The sequence below is a fragment of the Pan paniscus genome, chromosome 8, assembly GCF_029289425.2.
Source record: "Pan paniscus chromosome 8, NHGRI_mPanPan1-v2.0_pri, whole genome shotgun sequence".
NCBI classification, from domain to species: domain Eukaryota; kingdom Metazoa; phylum Chordata; class Mammalia; order Primates; family Hominidae; genus Pan; species Pan paniscus.
The window spans coordinates 31422387-31440072 of record NC_073257.2 but is presented as its reverse complement, the minus strand read 5'-3'; the positions used below and the strand labels follow the sequence as shown (position 1 = coordinate 31440072).

The 17686-nt window shown below is 42.3% G+C and overlaps 1 protein-coding gene across 6 annotated transcripts in view; it reads left to right on the top strand.

The window, feature by feature from the left end:
* The window catches only part of NSUN6 (NOP2/Sun RNA methyltransferase 6), a 146460-nt gene that overhangs the window by 63708 nt on the left and 65066 nt on the right, over positions 1-17686 (top strand). For all 6 annotated transcript variants that reach the window (XR_010113228.1, XR_010113229.1, XR_010113230.1 and 3 more), the window contains one exon: positions 9638-9782. Coding sequence is in view for 3 of the 6 variants with exons in the window: in XM_055092455.2 (XP_054948430.1) it covers positions 9638-9782 (145 nt within the window). In the remaining 3 variants the exon portion in view is untranslated. The remainder of the gene's footprint in view (positions 1-9637; positions 9783-17686) is intronic.

The window sequence follows — 17686 nt, the reverse complement described above, 5'->3', positions numbered from 1 at the left end:
ATCTCTAATAAAAAAGGATATTTTTTAAATACTGAGAATGAGAATCAAAAAAGAGAAAAGGATATTTGTTGTTTACATTTTGAGGAATGTAATACTCATTAGAGAGGATATACTTGTCTGCTTATTTATACTCTTCTTTGCCCCAAAAGAATTTAAGGTGGTAACAAAAACTCTTGAAGGAAAAATGCATTAAATACAACTAGGGCCTAAAATAAAGCACCTGAAATAAGAAGAGTTGATTTTGTGGAGTTGTGATGTTTAATGCAAATCATTTTTCACTTTATGTGGAAGATTAAAGATTGATCATGATCGGCTTTGAGAAAGTGTTAATTCTCCATTAAATTATGGCATATTTATCGTATTTGCTTAAAGGTAATTATTCATAGAGATTTGATTCTCTTTTAGTAAAAATGTCTTTCCAAAGGGAGTCTGGATATTATGGGTGTATCAGTTTTCTGTTGGTTTTATGATGTGTGAAGACACAAAATTTTGGCGGCTTACAACTAAACATTTTGGGGGCTCAGGAGTCCATGGGATTCAGCTGATCCCTGCTGGGCTCACTCATGTACTGGTCAGCTGCAGGTGAATTGGGTGTTTCTGATGATCTTGGGTGGGCCCATTCACTTGGTCTTGGATGGTTGTTGGCTCATCTAAAGTGGCCTCAGCTGAGACGACAGGGATGTCCTGCCTCTGGCCGATGTGTAAGTTCTCCCCTGACTGGGACCAGCAGACTGGCCCAGCACAGGGCAGTAGTTGGGGGCTGGTGATGGCAGAGAGCAAAGCAGAGCAAGTCCAACTGTTCAAGTGCTTTTCATGGTATTAAAAAAAACCTCTGCTTACATGACATCTACTGTCATCCTATTTATTGGCCAAAACAAATCACATGACTGAATCCCATCAGAGTGACAGCATATTGGGTATTGCAGGATTATCTGGTGAAGAGTGAATATACATGGAAAGTTGAAGAATTGAGGCTATGTAGGCAGTCAGCCACAGTGGGGCAGCAATGCAGACACGAACAACCGGAATAGAAATATTTGAGCCACAATTGGATCATGAGGTTAAGAGATCGAGACCATCCAGGCCAACATGTGAAACCCCATCTCTACTAAAAATACAAAAAAAAGTAGCTGGGCGTGGTGGCGTGCGCCTGTAGTCCCAGCTACTTGGGAGGCTGAGGCAGGAGAATCGCTTGAACCTGCAGAGATTGCAGTGAGCCAAGATCGCGCCACTGCACTCCAGCATAGGTGACAGAGTGAGATTCCATCTCAAAAAAAAAAAAAAACAAAAAAAACCCAGAAAGTGTCTATCACTAAACCTGGTAGTATTTGACGAATATTTACAAATTTTCTGCATTGTAGGCTATGCCATTGCTGCATATGGCATACAAGGGCAGTGTAAAAGAAAAGGGAAAACAAAGCAAGAAAATATATAGAAGAGTCATTCTCACTGTATTTGCAATTCCATTTCATAGTATGTTTTAAAATATATGAATGTCACAAGGCTTTCTTTCTTTCTTTTTTTTTTTTCTCAGAGTCTTGCTCTGTCGCTGAGGCTGGAGTGCACCGTGGCCCAATCTTGGCTTACTGCAATCTCCGCCTCCCGGGTTTGAGCGATTCTCATGCCTCAGTCTCCCAAGTAGTGGGGCTTACAGGCGCATGCCACCACACCCGAATAATTTTTGTATTTTTAGTAGAGATGGGGTTTCACCATGTTGGCCAGGATGGTTTCAAACTCCTGGCCTCAAGTGATCTGCCTGCCCCGGCCTCCCAAAGTGCTGGGATTACAGGCATGAGCCACTGTGCCTGGCCCACGATGCATTCTTAACATTTTGGCCCCTTTTTTTTTTTTTTAAATTGTGCTTTAAGTTCTGCAATACACCTGCAGAATGTGCAGGTTTGTTACATAGGTATACATGTGCCATGATGGTTAGCTGTACCTATCAACCCGTTATCTAAGTTTTAAGCCCCACATGCATTAGGTATTTTTCCTAATGCTATCCCTCCCCTTACCTCCAACCCTTTGACAGGCCCCCGTGTGTGATGTTCCCCTCCCTGTGTCCATGTGTTCTCATTGTTCAACTCCCACTTATGAGTGAGAACATGCGGTGTTTGGTTTTCTGTTCCTGTGTTAGTTTGCTGAGAATGATAACTTCCAGCTTCATCCATGTCCCTGCAAAAGACATGAATTCATTCATTTTTATGGCTGCTTAGTATTCCATGGTGTATATGTGCCACATTTTCTTTATCTAGTCTGTCATTGATGGGCATTTGGGTTGGTTCCAAGTCTTTGCTATTGTAAATAGTGCTGTGGTAAACATATGTGTGCATATGTTTTTATAGCAGAATGATTTATAATCCTTTGGGTATATGCCCAGTAATGGGATTGCTGGGTCAAATGGTATTTCTGGTTCTAGATCCTTGAGGAATCGCCACACTGTCTTCCACAGTGGTTGAACTAATTTACACTCCCACCAACAGTGTAAAGGCTATTTCTCCTATTTCTCCACATCCTTGCCAACATCTGTTGTTTCCTGACTTTTTAATCGCCATTCTAACTGGCGTGAGATGGTATCTCATTGTGGTTTTGATTTGCATTTCTCTAATGACTAGTGATGATGAGCTTTTTTTCATATGTTTATTGGCAGCATAAATGTTGTCTTTTGAGAAGTGTCTGTTCATATCCTTCGTCCACTTTTTGATGGGATTTTTTTTTCTTGTAAATTTGTTTAAGTTCTTCGTAGATTCTGGATATTAGACCTTTGTCAGACAGGTAGATTGCAAAAATTTTCTCCCAATCTGTAGGTTGCCTGTTCACTCCGATGATAGTTTCTTTTGCTGTGCAGAAGCTCTTTAGTTTAATTAGATCCCATTTGTCAATTTTGGCTTTTGTTGCCATTGCTTTTGGTGATTTAGTCATGAAGTCCTTGCCTATGCCTGTGTCCTGAATGGTAATACCTAGGTTTTCTTCTAGGGTTTTTATGGTTTTGGGTTTTACATTTAAGTTTTTAATCCATCTCGAGTTAATATTTGTGTAAGGAAGGGGTGCAGTTTCTGTCTTCTGCATATGGAGAGCCAGTTTTCCCAGCACCATTTATTAAATAGGGGATCCTTTCACCATTGCTTGTTTTTGTCAGGTTTGTCAAAGATCTGATGGTTGTAGATACGTGTTGTTATTTCTGAGGTCTCTGTTCTGTTCCATTGGTCTATATGTCTGTTTTGTTACCAGTACATTGCTGTTTTGGCTACTGTAGCCTTGTAATATAGTTTGGAGTCAGGTAGCATGATGCCTCCAGCTTTGTTCTTTTTGCTTAAGATTGGCTTGGCTATACTTGCCCTTTTTTGGTTCCATATGAAGTTTAAAGTATTTTTTTCTAATTCTGCTAAGAAAGACATTCGTGGCTTGATGGAAATACCGTTGAATCTATAAATTACTTTGGGCATTATGGCCATTTTGATGTTATTGATTCTTCCTATCCACGAGCATGGAATTTGTTTCCATTTGTTTGTGTCCTCTCTTATTTCCGTGAACAATGGTTTGCAGTTCTTCTTGAAGGGGTAATTCATGTCCCTTGTAAGTTGCATTTCTAGGTATTTTATTCTCTTTGTAGCAATTGTGAATGGGAGTTCACTCATGATTTGGCTCTCTGCTTGTCTGTTGTTGGTGTAAAGGAATGCTTGTGATTTTTTTGCACACTGATTTTTTATCCTGAGACTTTGCTGAAGTTGCTTATCAGCTTAAGGAGTTTTTGGGCTGAGACGATGGGGTTTTCTACATATACAGTCATGTCATCTGCAAACAGAGACAACTTGACTTCCTCTCTTCCTATTTGAATACTCTTTATTTCTTTCTCTTGCCTGATTAGCCTGGCCAGAGCTTCCAATACTATGTTGAATAGGAGTGGTGAGAGGGGGCATCCTTGTCTCATGCCAGTTTTCAAAGGGAATGCTTCCAGCTTTTGCCCATTCGGTATGATGTTGGCTACGGGTTTGTCACAAATAGCTCTCATTATTTTGAGATGTTCCATCAATACCTAGTTTATTGAGAGTTTTTAACATGAAGGGATGTTGAATTTTATGGAAGGCCTTTTCTGTATCTATTGAGATAATCATGTGGTTTTTGTCATTGGTTGTTTATGTGATGGATTACGTTTTTTGATTTGAGTGTGTTGAATCAGCCTTGCATCCCCGGGATGAAGCTGACTTGATTGTGGTGGATAAGCTTTTTAATGTACTGCTGGATCTGGTTTGCCAATATTTTATTGAGGATTTTTGCATCGATATTCATCAGGGATATTGTCCTGAAATTCTCTTGTTTTGTTGTGTCTCTGCCAGGTTTTGGTATCAGGATGATGCTGGCCTCATAAAATGAGGAATCATTTTCTATTGTTTGGAATCATTTCAGAAGGAATGGTGCCAGCTCCTCTTGGTACCTCTGGTAGAATTTTGCTGTGAATCCATCTGGTCCTGGGCTTTTTTTAGTTGGTAGGCTATTACTGCCTCAATTTCAGAACTTGTTATTGGTCTATTCAGGAATTTGACTTCTTCCTGATTTAGTTTTGGGAGGGTGTATGTGTCCAGGAATTTATCCATTTCTTCTAGATTTTCTAGGTTATTTGCATGGAGGTGTTTATAGTATTCTCTGATGGCAGTTTGTATTTCTTTGGGATCAGTGGTGACATCCCCTTTATCATTTTTTATTATGTCTGTTTGATTCTTCTCTGTTTTCTTCTGTGTTAGTCTAGCTAATGGTCTGTTTTGTTAATCTTTTCAAAAAACCAGCTCCTCAATTCATTCTTTGAAGGGTTTTTTGTGTCTCTGTCCCCTTCATTTCTGCTCTAGTTATTTGTTGTTTTCTGCTACCTTTTGTTGGCTCTTGCTTCTCTAGTTCTTTTAATTGTGATGTTTGGGTGTCGATTTCAGATCTTTCCAGCTTGATGATGTGGGCATTTAGTGCTATAAATTTCCCTCTTAACACTGCATTAACTGTGTCCCAGAGATTCTGGTACATTGTCTCTTTGTTCTCATTGGTTTCAAATAACTTCTTTATTTCTGCCTAAATTGTTTTATTTACCCAGTAGTCATTCAGGAGCAAGTTGTTCAATGTCCATGTAGTCGTGCGGTTTTGAGTGAGTTTCTTAATCCTGAGTCCTAATTTGATTGCACTGTGGTCTGAGAGACTGTTTGTTATGATTTCTATTCTTTTGCATTTGCTGAGGAGTGTTTTACTCCCAGTTATGTGGTCGAGTTTAGAATAAGTGCCATGTGGCACTGAGAATAATGTATATTCTGTTGATGTGGGGTAGAGAGTTCTGTAGATGTCTATTAGGTCCACTTGATCCAGAGGTGAGTTCACATCCTGAATACCCTTGTTAATTTTCTGTCTCATTGATCTACTATTAACAGTAGGGTGTTAAAGTCTCCCAATATTATTGCGTGGGAGTCTTAAGTCTCTTTGTAGGTCTCTAAGAACTTGTTTTATGAATCTGGGTGCTCCTGTATTGGGTGCATATATATTTAGGATAGTTAGCTCTTCTTGTTGCATTGACTCTTTTGTCATTATGTAATGCCCTTCTTTGTCTTTTTTGATCTTTGTTGGTTTAAAGTCTGTTTTATCAGAGACTAGGATTGCAACCCCTACTTTTTTTTTGCTTTCCATTGACTTGGTAAATATTCCTCCATTCCTTTATTTTGAGCCTGTGTGTGTCTTTGCACATGAGATGGGTCTCCCGAATACAGCACACCGATGGGTCTTGACTCTTTATCCAGTTTACCAGTCTGTATCTTTTAATTGGGGCATTTGGTCATTTACATTTAAAGTTAATATTGTTAGGTGTGAATTTGATCCTGTCATCATGATGCTAGCTTGTTATTTTGCACGTTAGTTGATGCAGTTTCTTCATAGTGTCATTGGTCTTTATATTTTGATGTGTTTTTGCAGTGGCTGTTACTGGTTTTTCCTTTCCATATTTAGTGCTTCCTTTAGGAGCTCTTGTAAGGGTGGACTGGTGGTGACAAAATCCCTCAGCATTTGCTTGCCTGGAAAGGATTTTATTTCTCCTTTGCTTATGGAGCTTAATTTGGCTGGATGTGAAATTCTGGGTTGAAAATTCTTTTATTTAAGAATGTTGAATATTCACCCCCATTCTATTTTGGCTTGTAGGGTTTCTGCAGAGACATCTGCTGTTAGTCTGATGGGCTTCCCTTTGTAGGTGACCTGACCTTCCTTTCTGGCTGCCCTTAACCTTTGCTTCAACCTTTGAAAATCTGATTATGTGTCTTGGGGTTGCTCTTCTTGAGGGGTATCTTAGTGGTGCTCCCTGTATTTTCTGAATTTGAACTTGGGCCTGTCTTGCTAGGTTGGGGAAGTTCTTCTGGATGATATCCTAAAGTGTGTTTTCCAATTTGGTCCATTCTCCCTGTCACTTTCAGGTATGCCAGTCATTCATGGGTTTGGTCTTTTCACATAGTCGCATATTTCTTGTAGGCTTTGTTCACTCCTTTTCATTCTTTTTTCTCTAATCTTGTCTTTATGCCTTATTTCAGCAAGGTGATCTTCAGTCTCTGATATCCTTTCTTCTGCTTCATCAATTTGTCTATTGATACTTGTGTATGCTTCAAGAAGTTCTCGTGCTGTGTTTTTCAGCTCCATCAGGTCATTTATATTCCTCTCTAAACTGGTTATTTTAGTTAGCCATTCCTGTAACCCTTTATCAAGGTTTTTAGCTTCCTTGCATTAGGTTAGAACATGCTCCTTTAGCTCAGAGGAGTTTGTTATTACCCACCTTCAGAAGCCTACTTCTGTCAGTTTGTCAATCTCATTCCCTGTCCAGCTTTGTGCCCTTGCTGGAGAGGAGTTGCGATTATTTAGAGGAGAAGAGGCATTCTGGTTTTTGGAATTTTCAGCATTTTTGTGCTGTTTTTTCCTCATCTTCATGGATTTATATACCTTTGATCTTTGAGGTTGATGACCTTTGGATGGGATTGTTGTGGGGGTCTTTTTTGTTGATGTTGTTGCTTTCTGTTTGTTAGTTTTTCTTCTAACAGGCCCCTCTTCTGCAGGTCTGCTGCGGTTTGCTGGAGGTCCACCCCAGACCCTGTTTGACCGGGTATCACCAGTGGAGGCTGCAGAACAGCAAAAATTGCTGCCTGCTCCTTCCTCTGGAAGCTTCATCCGAAAGGGCACTGGCCCGATGCTAGCTGGAACTCTCCTGCATGATGTGTCTGTCGACTCCTGTTGGGTGGTCTCTCCTAGACAGGAGGCACGGAGATCAGGGACCCACTTGAGGCAATCTGTCCCTTAGCAGAGCTGGTACACTGTGCTGGGAGAATCCCCCTTGTCAGGATCAGCTTCTCTCTTCAGAGCCCGCAGGCTGGAAAGATTAAGTCTGCCCAAGCTGTGCCCACAGCCACCCCTCCCCCCAGGTGCTCTGTCCCAGGCAAATGAGAGTTTTATCTGTAAGCCCCTGAGTGGGCCTGCTGCCTGTCCTTCAGAGATGCCCTGCCCAGTGAGGAGGAATCTAGAGAAGCAGTCTGGCCACAACTGCTTTGCTGCGCTGTGGTCAATTCTTCCCAGTCCAAACCTCCCAGTCTCCTTAGCACTGCCAAGGTACAACAGCCTCCTGAAGACTCAGTAATGGCGGATGCCCACCAAGCTCGGTCATCCCACGTTGACTCCAGACTGCTGTGCTGGCTGTGAGAATTTCAAACCAGTGGTTCTTAGCTTGCTGGGCTCCGTGACAGTGGGACCTACTGAGTGAGACTACTTGGCTCCCTGGCATTAGCCCCCTTTCCAGGGGAGTAAATGGTTCTTCTTACTGGGGTTCCAGGTGCCACTGGGGTACAAAAAAAAAACTGCAGCTAGCTCGGTGCCTGCCCAAATGGCCGCCCAGTTTTGTGCTTGAAACCCAGGGCCCATGTGTAGGCTCATGAGGGAATCTCCTGATCTGTGGATTGCAAAAACCATGGGAAAAGTGTAGTACCCAGCCTGGGTAGCACAGTTTGTTCCTCACAGCTTCTCTTGGCTGGGGGAGGGAGGCCCCCCAGCTGCTTGCACTTCCTGGGTGAGTGACGCCCCATCCTACTTCTGCTTGCTGTCCGTGGGTTGCACCCACTGCCTAACCAGTCCCAGTGAGATGAACTGGGTACCTCAGTTAGAAATGCAGAGATCACTCACCTTCTGCATTGGTCTCGCTGGGAGCTACAGACTGGAGCTGTTTCTATTCAGCTCTCTTGGCCCCTCCCAAATTTTGACCTCTTATCTTTATTGACTTTGACTTAAAGTGTTACTGTATACAATTTTCTTGAACTGCGTTTTATACCACACCAAAATATTTTGCTATGCTATACAGAGGTTTTGGCTTATATTTTTCCAGTTTTGGTTGCCAGGGTTCACAGGAATTATATGTGGCTAGCTGGGAAATATTAAAATGACAGTCATACAAGTAACATTCATTTGCACCTCAAAGCACTTTAAGGCCGCCGTCTAATAGCATTAGCTCATGTTCTTCCAGAGGTGAACAAGGCACATCAAATTGGTGATTTTTAATGTTTGCCTCCAGTGGATGTTTTTAAGTTTCTTTCGAAGATTGCAAATACTTTTGGTTTTGAGTTTTGTTGATTAAAAGTAGCTAGTTATTATAAGATTATTTTTCTGGCAAGAATGTGTATTTTCTTAATGGAAAGCCATAAGTATTTAATGTGAATTGGATATACATGAGAGGTGAAGCCAACTGGACTTCCTGGGTCGAGTGGGGACTTGGAGAACCTTTCTGTCGAGCTAGAGGATTGTAAACGCACCAATCAGTGCTCTGTGTCTAGCTAAAGGATTGTAAATGCACCAATCAGCACTGTGTAAAATGGACCAATCAGCGCTCTGTAAAATGGACCAATAGGCAGGATGTGGGCGGGGCCAAATAAGGGAATAAAAGCTGGCCACCAGAGCCAGTAGCTGCAAGCCACTAGGGTCCCCTTCCACATAGTGGAAACTTTGTTCTTTCGTTCTTCACGATAAATCTTGCTGCCGCTGACTCTTTGGGTCCACACTACGTTTGTGAACTGTAACACTCACTACGAAGGTCTGCGGCTTCACTCCTGAAGTCAGCGAGACCACGAACCCACTGGGAGGAACAAACAACTCTGGACGCGCCACCTTTAAGAGCTATAACACTCACTGCGAAGGTCTGCCGCTTCACTCCCGAAGTTAGCAAGACCACCAACCCACCCGGAGGAACAAACAACTGCAGGCACGCCACCTTTAAGAGGTGTAACACTCACTGCGAAGGTCTGCGGCTTCACTCCTGAAGTCAGGGAGACCATGAACCGACCGGAAGGAAGAAACTCCAGACACATCTGAACATCTGAAGGAACAAGCTCCGGACACAACGTCTTTAAGAACTGTAACACTCATCGCAAGGGTCTGCGGCTTTATTCTTGAGGTCAGCGAGACCAAGAACCCACCAGAAGGAATAAATTCCGGACACATACATTTGGTTAATGGATAGAGGTTTTAAATTAGGGATGGGAGTATGGTGGAAAAGACCATAATTTTTCATGTTTTTCTCATTATTTTTATGACTGCTTCGGATTTATAATTTTCTTTCTTTTTTTCTGCGTGTGTGTGTTTTGTTACTTTTTAGGGAGAAGTTATAGCACTGGATAAAATCTTCAACAAAGTAGAAAAAATCAAACAGAATGCCTTATTGTTAGGGCTGAATTCCATCAGGGCATTTTGTTTTGATGGAACAAAGGCGGTTAAACTTGATATGGTGGAGGACACAGAAGGTGAGCTATTTTGATTTTCTTATTTTTAATTGACTGATCATATATTTGTGGCATACAGTGTGATGTTTTGACATGTATATAATTTTGTATACAATGTGGAATGATTAAAACAAGCTAATTAACATATCCATCACTGTACTTATCCTTGTCTTGTGGTAATTTGAAATTTACTCTCATAGCAGCTTTGAAATACAAAATACATTAGTATAGTCACCATGCTGTGCAGTAGATCTCAAAAACTTACTCCCGTCCATCTGAAACTTTGTACCCTTTGAACAGTGTCTCCCATTCCTTGGTCCTCCCTCCTCCCCCAGCCTCTGGTAACCACTATTCTTTTTATGAGTTTGACTTTTTTAGATTCCCCACTTAAGTGAGATCATGTAATATTTGTCCTTCACTGCCTGGCTTATTTCACTTAGCATAATATGATATCTTCCAGGTTCATCTATTTTGTTGCAAACAACATAATTTCTTTTTGTTTTAAAGGCTGAATGGTATTCCATCGTGTATATGTACCACATTTTCTTTATTCATTCATTTCTTGGTGGATTCCATATCTTGACTGTTGGGAATAATGCTGCAGTGAAATGAGAGTGCAGGTATCTCTTTGACCTGCTGATTTCAATTCCTTTGTCTATATACCCAGTAGTTGGATTGCTGGGTAATTTGGTAGTTCTATTTACTTTTGAAGAACCTCCATACCATTTTACATAATGGCTGTACTAATTTACATTCCTACCAACAGTGTAAAAGAGTTTGGTTTTCTCTGCATCCTTGCCAGCATATATTATTTTGTGTGTGTGTTTTTTTAATGATGGCCATTTTAACTGGGGTGAGGTGACATCTCATTGTTTTGATTTGCATTTTCCTGATGGTTAGCGATATTGGGCATTCTTTCATAAACTTGTTGGCTATTTGTATGTCTGTTAGGTCCTTCTTTTTTTTTTTTTAATAGGTCTCTATTTTTGAAAGACCTATTTTGAAATAGGTCTTTATTTTTGAGAGATAGTTTTACTGAGTATTAAATTCTTGGTTGATGGGTTTTTTTTTTTTTCCTTTCTGTACTCTGAATATGTCATGTTACCATCTTTGGGGCTCCATTGTTCCTGATTAACAATCAACTGCTAATCTTTTATAGTTCCCTAGTACATGGCAAGTTGTTTTTCTCTTGCTTCCTTTAACATTTTCTCTTTGCTTTTGACTTTCAACATTTTTATGATGATGTATCTGGTTGTGGATCTTTTTGCATTTGTCCACCTCAGAGCTAGTTGTTCTTTTTGGATGTGTACATTGCTTTTCATCAAATGTGGGTCATTTTCAGCCATAATTTTTTGAATATTACCTTTTTTTCTTGCTTTGCTTTTGGGACTACCTAAGTTGTGTTAATAATGCCTAAGTTGTCTTAATAATGTCACAAGTTTCTCTGAAGTTCGTGGTCATTTGTCTTCATTTTTGTATCTCTCTGACCTTCAGATTGTAACCAAAAACCTGATTAGCTGCATGCCACATTTAGAGTCTGATTAACAAGAATAAGGTCTGGTACAAGGAAAATGGTTTCTTCCAAAGCTAGCTTAGGGAATGAGGCATACAGCATCCTGCGTTTATATGTGCTGCTTCACCTTTGGAGCAGAAAGCGGAAACTTTTATAAGGTAAGGGGGGAAGTGAACGAGGGCAGGGCTCCCACTGCTAGCTTGTGCCTAATCTAACACAGTTTAATTGGCACCTTCCTGGGCAGGAATAAGTTGTAAAAGTGGCCAAGCAGGCATGATTTCGATATGTCCTCCTGGTGGGTGAAAGTGCCCCCTACTCCCCACAAGAGTGGCAACCCCTAGAGGGTGGAAATTTCAAGACCACCCCCTGGAGGTGAAAGTTCGCTGGCCAGTATGGTTTGGTCTGCAAATTGACTGTCAGTTCTCTAGGAGAGATCTGTCTTGGAGGCTTAGTTAGAAGAACTTGCCCTGCAGGGAATGTCTGGTGAGGGGAAAGTGTGTAAAAGGTTAAATTTGCGTTTCTGAAGGGCTAAGTAGGAAACAAACAGGGAATAGGGAAAGGGGAGAAGAGAACAGAAAATAATTTTTAAAATAGCAATTCATTCCTTTTTTCTTAGAAAAATGCAAGCACTCAGTTACAAGATTACATAATCTATATTCATCTGTCTTCAAGTATGCTCATTTTTTTCTGTGGGCTTAACTCTGGTTGAGCCCCTCTAGTGGAATTTTTAAGAATTGTACTTTCAACATCTTGATATCCTTTTTTAAAAATTTCCCTCTATTGATATTCTTTATTTGATGAAACGTGACGACCATATCTCCCTTTACATTTTTAAGCATGTTTTCCTTTCCTTTAATTCTTTGAACATATTTTTATTGGCTGCTTTAAAGTTTTTGCCTGCTAAGTCTGGCAGCTAAACTCTCTCAAAGTTAACTTTTTTGGCTGCTTTTTCTCCCCTACCAATGGGTCACATTTTCCTTTTTCTTTGCATATCTCATATTCTTTTTTCGGCTGAAAACTGGACATTTTAGGTAATACTGTCAGCCGCGTCCGTGTGAAGAGACCACCAGACAGGCTTTGTGTGAGCAACAAAGCTTTTAATTCACCTGGGTGCAGGTGGGCTGAGTCCGAAAAGGGAGTCAGCAAAGGGAGATAAGGAAGGGGTTGCCTTATAGGAGTTGGGTAGGTAATGGCAAATTACGGTAAAAGGTGGTTATCTATTGTTAGCAGAGGAGGGGGTTACAAGATCCATGGTGGAGAGATCATAAGACTTATTGTCCAGAAGAAGAATGTCACAAAGTTGATTGATCAGCCAAGGTAGGGCAGGGACACGTCACAATAATAAAATATTATAATTTTAGTTGATCAGTTAAGGCAGGAACTGGCTGTGGTTTTTGGCTGTGGTTTTTCTTTGACTGCTCCAGACTTCTTGGCTCCTGCAGGCTATCTGGATGTGTATGTGCAGGTCACAGGGGTTATAATGGCTGAGCTTTGTCTCAGAGGCCTGACAAATACATCGTAACAACTTGAATGCTAATTCACCTCCTCCCCAGGCTTGTTGTGATAGTTTGCTTATTTGTTTAGTGTCATGGCTCCACTATTTTAGTAAACTGTATTCCTTCAGCATGTGCAGCTGAGATGTCACTCCTCAGCAGCTTTTTTGACATGGGCATAGTACTCCTGGGATTACAGTGGTTTTAGTTTTCGCAGGGCTCACTTTGTCTCTTTCCCTGCTCTTTGTGTTAAACTGTGTGCTTCAGTTGGCATTACAGAGCACTGTTACCCTCCACTAATTGCAGATTGATTGCTTTATTCTTTTCAACAGTGCCCTGGGACATAAGTTGCCCCACCATCTGATCCAATGAATATGAGATCCTTTGCATAGGTAATCTTTCTGAATAGTCTTTGAGGTTTTTCCCAGCCCAGAAGGCTCTTCTCACTGTCTCATACCTTGATTCTCTCATAAACTTCTCCAGTCTTTGGTTTAGCTGATTCTTCTCATGGAGCTCCCAGCCTCCTCTTAATTGCTCACCACCACAATTTCCCTTATTTTCAAGAGTGTGCTGAGGCTTAAAATTCCACACCTTCTGTTCAAAATAAAGTTAGTTTGTTACAGTAGGTAGCTAGTCAGACATAAACAGGGCAGGAGAGAGCCTCCACAACCGGGAATGTCAGGCAAGCATCAGGTGACGGTCAGGCAGTTGTTAACTGTCTTTCTAAAATAATAATTGGTTGCAGCCAGTGCCAGGGAAAGGTAGTCTCCCAGAAGACAGAAAAAACATGAAACTGGTGATCAGCATTCTGATAAGATCTCAGGAGTTGGCTGAGTGGGCTCACACATGCACACGAAGGCAAAGTCGTGGAAGTTTAACTGGTATATGACCTCCTAGGGACTTTCGGCTGGTAAGGGAAGAACGCCTCAGCGAGAATGCACACAACTCCAGTAATTATGTTACTGGAAAGGGGTCCAGATCCAGACCCCAAGAGAGGGTTCTTGGATCTCCTGCAAGAAAGAATTCAGGATGAGTTCATAGAGTAAAGTGAAAGCAAGTTTATTAAGAAAGTAGAGGAATAAAAGAATGGCTGCTTCATAGAGCAGCCTTGAGGGCTGCTGGTTTCCCTTTTTTTTTTTTTTTGAGATGGAATCTCACTCTGTCACCAGTCTGGAGTGCAGTGGCACGATCTCGGCTCACTGTAGCCTCCGCCTCCCGGGTTCAAGCGATTCTCCTGCCTCAGCCTCCTGAGTAGCTGGGACTACAGGCGCATGCTACCGCACCCAGGTAATGTTTTGTATTTTCAGTGGACACGGGGTTTCACCATGTTGGCCACGATGATCTCGATCTCTTGACCTTGTGATCCGCCCACCTCGGCCTCCCAAAGTGCTGGAATTACAGGCGTGAGCCACCACGGCTGGCTTGTTTGCCCATTTTTATGGCTGTTTCTTGAGTATATGCTAAACAAGGGATAGAGTATTCATACCTCCCATTTTTAGACCTTATAGGGTAATTTCCTGATGCTGCCATGTCATTTGTAAATTGTCATGGTGCCAGTGGGAGTGTAGCAGTGAGGACCACCAGAGGTCACTTTCATCGCCATCTTTGTTTTGGTGGGTTTTAGCTGGCTTCTTTATTGCAAACTGTTTTTATCAGCAAGGTCTTTATGACCTGTATCTTGTACTGATCTTCTGTGTCATCCTGTGAGTAAGAATGCCTTAACTTACTGGGAATGCAGCCCAGTAGGTCTCAGCCTTATTTTACCCAGCCCCCATTCAAGATGGGTGGTTCAAACGCCTCTGATAAACACACTGTGCACCCTCCCCTCCCAAGTGGGAGCAGGCCACTGTCCATGCTGGCAGCCCACCCCAAGGGAAGAATCAGGAGAAGTAACGCCAGACCCCAGAAGTATGTCAGCATACAAAACCCCAAGTCAGAAGGTCAGACCGTGCACTTGATCTCTCAAGTTGCCCAGTTGGCCCTCTTCCAAGTGTACTTTACTTCCTTTCATTTATGCTTTAAACTTTCTAATAAACTTTCACTCCTGCTCTAAAATTTGCCTCAACCAAGATCACTCTGCCTTGCGCCCCTTGGTCGAACTCTTTCTCCTGAGGGGGCAAGAATTGAGGTTCCTGCAGACCCACACAGAGTTACTCCTGCTAGCAAGTTCACTTGGGGAGAGCTTCAGAACTCTGTTCTTCCTTTCTGCATCTTGGGTAAAACCTCTGGGCCACTGCTGCAGAGATGGGGGCAGGGCAGTGGTTTGTTTCTCTTGGAGCCAGACTCTTGATGCTGGGCTGGGGTGGCAGCCTCTGGTCTTTTGGCTTGCCTCTCCTGGGATGGAACCTCTTCACTTGGCTCTTGGGTGAGGGTAATCAGGGGTTAAATACTCTTAGCCTACTGTGCCTGGGTAGAGCTTCCCACCTATGAATGGGGGCTGGGTGGAGGAAGATAGCCCCCAGTTCTCTGGCTCTTATCTGGAATTATAGCCTGTGCAAGGTGGAGCTGGGGCACATGAAACAAGCTGACAAGCCTGTCCCTCTTAGGGAGAGACCACAGTCCTTTCATTCCTTGACTGGGAGCTTAAGGAGAGAGGGAGTCTTGTGTTCTTGGCTGCACCCACATGAACTGGATCTTATTCTGAGCTTCGGAGAAGTGGAAAGTAGTTGGAAAAGGGAGAAAAGAGTGGGTCATGGCACAAATGCACAGATTCTCACTGTTCTTATTAAGCTGTGGTTGATTTTCTTAAATAAATGTTTCTTCATTTGCTGTGTGGTCTTAGGACATTTTCCAGAGGCTTCAAAGGGTTGTTTTTGTTTTTGCCGCTGGCGAGAGCGTCTGCAGAACTCCCCATGCCCTTATTCCAGAAGTCATGTCAATCTCATTTAACACAAAATTGCTCCTAAATTACACACCACCTCAAAGTAATACAGTTTCAGAGATCCCTAGGTGTAGTTACAGGTGCGAAAGAAAAATAAATCTTGGGACCCCAAATCACTAAGCTAAAGGGAAAAGTCAAGCTGGGAACCGGTTAGGGCAAACCTGCTTCCCATTCTATTCAAAGTTATCCCTCTGCTCACCTGAGACAAATGCACATCTGATTGCCTTCTCTCCCCTATTGTTTATGTAAAAATGCAGATTTATTGAGGCAGACTAAATTGTGTATTCAGTGGAAGGCTGATCAAGACTCAAAAGAATGCAACCCTCTGTCTCTTAGCTACTCCTAACCTGGAAGCCCCACTTCCACCTTACCGGAGAACCAGTGTACATTTTACACATATTGATTGATGTCTCATGTCTCCCTAAAATGCATAAAAGCAAACTGTACCCCCAACCACCTGGGGCACATGTCTCAGGACTTTCTGAGGCTGTGTCATGGACGCATTCTTAACCTTGGTAAAATAAACTATCTAAATTGACTGAAACCTGGTTCAGATATTTTGCATTCACACAGGACTACATATTATGTGAAAAAGTGTTTAATAAATAAAAATATGAGGCCGGGCGACGTGGCTCATGCATGTAATCCCAGCACTTTGGGAGGCTGAGGCAGGTGGATCACGACGTCAGGAGATCGACACCATCCTGGCTAACATGGTGAAACCCTGTCTCTACTAAAAATACAAAAAATTAGCTGGGTGTGGTGGCGGGCGCCTATAGTCCCAGCTACTCAGGAGGCTGAGGCAGGAGAATGGCGTGAACGGGAGGCAGAGCTTGCAGTGAGCCGAGATCGCTCCACTGCACTCCAGCCTGGGCGACAGAGCGAGACTCCGTCTCAAAAAAAAAAATAGTAATAAAAAAGTTAAAATATGAGTATTCTTAAACTAGAAATAATTCTTAGCATATATCTCATGCCTTTCTAATTTTGAATAAAAGAAACTTCACTCACGCCAGGTATGTCTGGGGGTCATTCTGGTGATCCTAGCCTGTTCTAAGAAAGGTCTGGAATATTTGTAGGAGTTTTATAATTTAATGTCTATATAATTATCATCTAGTACTTCAGTGAGAATATTAGAAGTGGTGAATGCAGAGATGACACATTACCATTACCGTTGACAGGTTCACCATTTACAGATGTGTCCTATATAAGACATATGATTGAGGGTGAGTGTGCTGAAATGCAGCCCATAGTTTCTTTGTCATGGTACAAGATCATTGATACGGAGCTTGGGCACCTTATTCCATTTTTAAAACAGGTAGCCTGTGGGCTTTCAGGTAGCCTGGGCCTTTAAGGAACTGTTGTGAGCTGTGTTTTACTGGAATTCAGTTGGCCACAGGATTAAAAGACAACCAGAAGGTATTTCAGTAGAGAGAATTTAGTACAAATTTATGCTGGAGAGAGAGAATATAAACCAACAGTCTAAGGAACTAGTTGAATCGATGTTGGGGGGCTGTAAAGCAACGGAGAGCCCTGGGGCAACCTAGAGGTGATGAGTGCAGGGAGCAGCCCTTTCCCCTGAGCCAGAGAAATGACAGGAAGGGCCACCTACCACAACCGAAAGGCTTACAGGATTTGAAACCAGTCTGGCCAACATGGTGAAACCCCCATCTCTACTAGAAATACAAAAATTAGCTGAGTGTGGTGGCATGTGCCTGTAATCCTAGCCACTCAGGAAGCTGAGGGAGCAGAATCGCTTGAACCCAGGAGGCGGGGGTTGCACTGAGCCGAGATGGTGCCACGGCTCTCCAGCTTGGGTGACACAAGTGAAACTCCATCTCAAAAAAAAAAAAAAAAAATGCTTAGAGAAGAGGCTCCATAGAGCTGGGCCTTTCAGCTCAAAGGTCCTGCCTAGCTGCTGCTCATTACTCAGGACTCAGAGCAGGGCACCTCCTGGTTATAAGTGTGCCTTTACTATGTTATAAGTAAGGTTTTGGTGCTGCAAAAGAAATAGCACTCGAATATACAGTTTTCTTTTTTA